Below are 5,651 nucleotides of genomic sequence, written 5' to 3' on the forward strand. Positions count from 1 at the left end.
CATTACTATCAGTATTTCTGTCTGCAGAAGTAATGCTGTGTGTGCGTGTTTAGCTTGTGGTGGTAACGTGTATATCTGTACATACTAATGGGAGTGACATACACACCACATTCTCTGTGAAAACAAAATCATCTCTTTTGCTGTTAATTCAGCTCTGGCTATGATCCCAAGAGAATAACACAAACAGAAAACAGAAACAAACCTCCTGTGCAATTAAATCCACCTCATTTTTAGTCCCCACATAAGCTGCCCCAGATTTAAAAGAAGAATGCAATACTTTAAGAAGAAGAATTTGACGGAGGTTTAAGCATAAAGCTTAGCAAAACAGGTCAAATGGCTTGATAATGACAGTAAAAAAAGTAGCATCAGCGACTCACATGGTCGTCAAAGTGTTACCACAACAATGAAGATCAATGAAGGCTTTATTCCAGTAAAATAAAAAGGGCATGTTTACGAACTTTTTTGTCATGGATCTGCAAAAAAATTCGTCTTGAAAGGAATTCTATGACGATTTCTAACGTAAGCTGCATACCGCAAAACGCATGTGAACACACTGATCTCAACACATACATACTCACTAATGTGTTATTGGGGCATTTCCCATGTATGTGAGGAAAAAGAAATGTAAGCCATGGGTTCTCAGGCAGTAAAGCTGCAAATGTCAAAAATAAAGCACCACAACACACCATCTGCAGAGCACACGCTAACCAGACAACAATAGAAATGACTCACATCAGGAAACCACCACAATTTAAATATGTCCTTTTGTGGTCTAAACCAGTCTGGTGGAGTCTTACTCAGACCTGAGTGTTTACTGTTGCACACATGTCGTGTTTAACAATGTGTTTGTCTCTTTGTCCTACCTGTACTTGGCCCTTGCCCATGATCTTGTCCACAATCTCATTATCGTCCTTATTGATCTTTGATTTGTCGTAACACTTCTCATAGCACAGGATCCGCAGACACTGAGAGCCCTCCAGCTCTATTTCAAACTCCTGTAGGAAAACAAATAAATGAATTGACAGATACATGATGGTAATAATTGGTCAGGTGAATCTTATTTATTATCATGACAAAGCTCACCTCGTTCCACGTTGGTTCTGTTGTGTCCCTGAACACGCGCGTTTTGGCCTTACTGACGAAGTAACCGAAAGAGTCTACCTCCAGCGTACAGTACATATCTACAGAGAGAACACAATAATAATGACCTCATGAGAAAAAAAAAAAAAACATTCATAAAAAAAGGTAATTCGAAAGCTGTTGTTACATACACACACCTGCAAAAACAAAAGAGTTGAATTCTATATTATTTGATGTCCGAGGTTTGATACCCATAAACAGCCGTACAGTAAGAGTAACAATCTATATTACTTGGCAGGAGAATTTTTTTTTATATATAAATTATTTTATATTTATTTTATTTTATTTAATATTATATAATGTTTAGTGTCATATATGTTTATTTTTATTCATATTTTAAACTAAAATTACTAATACTACTAAAATAAAATTTTAAAAATACTTTTATACAGCAAGGATGCATTAAACTGATTAAAAGAGACAGTAAAGACATTTAAAATGTCTATTTCACACAAAGCTGTTCTTTTGAACTTTCTATTCATCAAAGAAAATATGCATCAGTTTCCAAAAAAATTAAAAAAATAAAAATAAATTAAGCAGCACAACTGTGTTCAACATAGATAATAATAAGATTTTTTTCTTGAGCAGCAAATCAACATATTAGAATGATGTGACTAAGAAATGGCTGTTGAAAATCAGCATTGCCATCACATGAATAAATTACATTTTATAATCCAATAATATATATATATTTTTAAATTGTAATAATATTTCACAGCATTACTAGTATTTTTTTATACTAATATTAGTATTTTTTATCAAATAAAATGCAGCCATGGTGAGTACAAGAGACTTGTTTAAAAAATCGTATTGACCCCAACGTTTTGAACGGTAGTGTAACTTCTATTACAGTATATTGCTATTATTAATAATATATTGCTATTAACACAATAAGTCCATGCACTACAGATTGTTAGACAGTTTAGGGGGTTTTAGGCATTAAACACCTCATACCTCTCTCACCGATTCTCTCTCACCGATTGCCTGAAGCCGATTCTACATGTTGAATCAGCCCAAAAAAAACAGTCAGCATCCGACTGGAGCCAACGACACTCAAAAACGCCCTGACGTTGCCCGACGGCCGACTGTCGGCTTGGTGTGTCCCTGGCTTTACAGCAACATGCTCACATGAGGTGCTTTCGCACTGGGTAGTTATAGGAACTAGCCATCAGGGCTGTCCCCCAAGAATAAAATTTTTGCTGGTTGCATTCGCACCGCCAGTAGAAAGTCTGAAGTGACGTAAGCCGGCCAACAGCAACGTAATTTAAGCGTGGCATTCAACAAAGTCAACAACTGGAGGATGGAGGACGCTGTGATTGTAGCTGTGCCTCTGTTATGCTGGGTACAGACAACAAGATATTCGTGCCGATTTTGGTAATTGATAGTCTGGTGTGTAATGTGTATGTTACAAAATGTGGGGTGGGTGTGTTTCTTTATAATGAAACTGTATGAGCATGCAAACACACCAGCTTTATTGGCACAGAATGGCCGGAATGATTGTTTAATGAGATGACACCACAATGTCATCAGTGGGAATTTCAGGGGTTTCTTTGAGACTGGCTTTTTGATTTGGGGTCAATTCAGTTAATAAAATCATGGTGGAAAAAATTTAGCCCCTAGTGCAAAATAAGTACACTTTAGAATATTTTTAAAAAGAGTAAATAATATATTTAAGTGTGAACTGAATGTAATGTTTCCGGACACTTAATTGCATGTTAATTGATATTAAATGAAAATGTATTATAGCAGGGGTCTTTATCAGGGCTTAGGCGAAAGAGACATGGAGCAGGGACCCGCGATAAAAAAATGTGTCAAACAGAGTAACATATTAGGCATATAGCCTTCGATATTAATAGAAACTAACTATATTGTGATTAAGAATAAGTTATATTATGTTAAGACAGTAGATCAGAACTATGCACATTATTGTTGTTGCACATGCATCTCTGTATATTACTTTTCATTATTAAAATTGAGATGTATGCATCATAATAAATAAAATAACATGTTGCGAAATCACAATTCATTAGTTGTTTTGCAGAGTCATACATTTTTAATTAATCAGATGGACAATTAAATATTTACCTGAACTTTAGTTGCTAGTTTATTAAAAATTCACATTTTAATTTTACTAGTCAGATGGGCAATTTAAAATTTACTTGAACTTTAGCTTAAAGTTTACTAAACCTTAACATTTTTACTTTGCTGTGAGATGGACAATTAAGAATGGAAGCAATGAATGAGTATGTGAAACGAGTGAGGGTTTTCTAGTAATGTGCTGATATAGCAATAGCAATGTACAGTGAGACATTTAAGTCATTACTTTTACAAATAATTAGAATAGAATTTCAAAAATACATTAATAAGAATATTTTTCTAGCAATCTATTAGTCTGCATTTAGCCTACATTACGCATATCTATTTTGACATACCATATTTTTGTCCCATGCAAGTATCACTGTTAATTGCAATTTCGAGAGTGAATCCTATATTTGTGTGTCAATGTCATTTCCAAAACTTTGCAGCGTGTAATTGGCCATCGGTCCTCTTAGCAGCATGAAAAACAATACTTTTATTCAATGGTTAATTCTACTTAGCCTCGAAAGCTAGAAAGAGCGCAAATTCAAAAATTGTGAGTGTTTGCCAAATCTGTTTTGCAAATAATATTATATTATTACAGTATCAACTGAGGGTGTGCTTGCTTTCGTTTCAGAGTGCTTATATTTAAATTTGACTTTGGGATGTTTGTTTTTTTACCCATGCTTTAATTTTTTTAACAAAATATTATTTGTGATCAAACATTAATTGGCAGACCCCCTGCAGTACCACTGCAGAACCCCAGTTGAAGACCCTTGTATTATAGTTAACATTTATATTAAACACAATTAGCAGAACTTTAGAGGGCTTTTGGTCTAAAAGGTAGATTAGGTACCTAATCTACTGGATTAGATAATCCACTTAGGTAGATATTAAGTACACGTTTATGTAATTTCATAATTACTTCTATTTTCTTTAAAATCTGATTAAAGTGTACTGATGAATGTACTGATATGCATTTACGATAAACTAAAATATACTTTTGTCACATTTTTAAATATAATCATAATTGCATATTTGTTATGAAGTTTAGTACATTTAAAACATTTTCACTGTAAATGTAATATTGAATACCTACAGTTAAAATTGTAAACAAGTACTTTACATGTGCTTTAGTATGTTAATCAACACATCAAAATTATTGTACTACTTTAAAGCACAACAAAAGATTATTAAAACATGATTTAAAACATACTTAGTAAAACCCTTTAGTTTCTCACCCTTGTCATTCCAAAATTTTGAGAATTACTTTCTTCCACAGAACATAAAAAGCTATTCTGAAAATGTGTCAGTGTTGTTTTTGTTCATGCATTTATAAGTTAATGGGTTAAACGCTAAAGCTTACCAAAAAAAAAACAAAAAAAAACAAAAAAAAAAACATTTAACAAGTTTATAATGGGCCTACTTAATTTCACATCATTCTCTGGGGCAGCACAAATATAAAACAAAATAAATGTGAAGCATGAATTACACACCTAATGCACAATATTTGTCTAACGAAAACTAAAAGTCTAAATTTGAAACTAACAGTCGAAAACTAAAAGTCTAAGTCGAAAATTAATTTGGTATTTAGGATTGGGCATTTGGTATTTAGGATAGGGCATTTTGTATTTAGGATTGGGCATTTGGTCATTTAGCCATTTAGGATTTAGGATTGGGCATTTAGGGATTTAGGATTGGGAATTTGGTATTTAGGATTTGGCATTTAATCATTTAGCCATTTAGGATTTAGGATTGGGGATTTGGGGATTTAGGATTGGGAATTTGGGGATTTAGGATTGGGCATTTGAGGATTGAGGAGTGTATGCAAATAAGGAGGCGTGGCCCAAATACTGGAGGCTGGGTTTGAAATGGCTGGTGCGCAGAGGCACCTTATGGACAGCAGAGGGAGCTCCCAGTGCTAAGGAGCACACTGTAATGAAACCAAACAGAGCGAGTGAGCAGGGCTGGAGCGAGTAGGCCTACTGTACTTTATAATGTGATAACTTCAACTTAATGACAGCGTTGTAACATTTATGTGGCCTCACACACAAAGTCACCAGTGAAAGGAGTGCTATCGGTCTGACTCTGACGACGAGAATAACTATTATTATTATTATTAATAGTGAGTGCGCGCATATATGCCCTCATATATGCCCTGTCAAGCGCGCCCTTGTTAAACTGACATGCAAATGATAAACTTTCACTCTATGATGGTTAAACTGTGCAATTAATCCAATAATGATAGGAACCACCTGTTTAAGCAGAAGTTGTAATAGGCAGCACACAGGTATAGACAGTAAGAAGCTGCTTGTCTCTTGCCACGGCTTTCACAATAATATCACTGTGCACTGTATACTGTTACAATAGATATGCGCGCGCGCGCACTCACTATCAACAACCGTTGTCATTGTCAACAAGCGTCAACAAGCTTC

The 5,651-nt window shown here is 34.6% G+C and overlaps 1 protein-coding gene across 2 annotated transcripts; it reads right to left on the minus strand.

Annotated features, from left to right (window-relative positions):
• Window positions 1-404: 404 nt before the first annotated feature.
• Window positions 405-4,729, minus strand: LOC309491791 (active breakpoint cluster region-related protein-like). Of its 2 annotated transcripts, XR_014203306.1 has the most exons (3): window positions 3,300-4,729; window positions 1,084-3,225; window positions 405-995 (listed from the first exon to the last, which is right to left on the minus strand). XR_014203306.1 is itself a non-coding variant. In XM_082190822.1 (2 exons), the coding sequence occupies exons 1-2, from the start codon at window positions 1,177-1,179 to the stop codon at window positions 798-800; spliced, it is 294 nt and encodes a 97-aa protein (XP_082046948.1). In that variant the 5' UTR covers window positions 1,180-4,728; the 3' UTR covers window positions 405-797. The 2 variants fall into 2 exon arrangements, 1 of the variants encoding a protein (XP_082046948.1); XM_082190822.1 differs by having other exon boundaries at window positions 1,084-4,728.
• Between the last annotated feature and the right edge of the window lie 922 nt (window positions 4,730-5,651).

This window comes from Leuciscus leuciscus, assembly GCF_965113295.1.
Source record: "Leuciscus leuciscus genome assembly, contig: HAP1_SCAFFOLD_570, whole genome shotgun sequence".
NCBI lineage: Eukaryota > Metazoa > Chordata > Actinopteri > Cypriniformes > Leuciscidae > Leuciscus > Leuciscus leuciscus.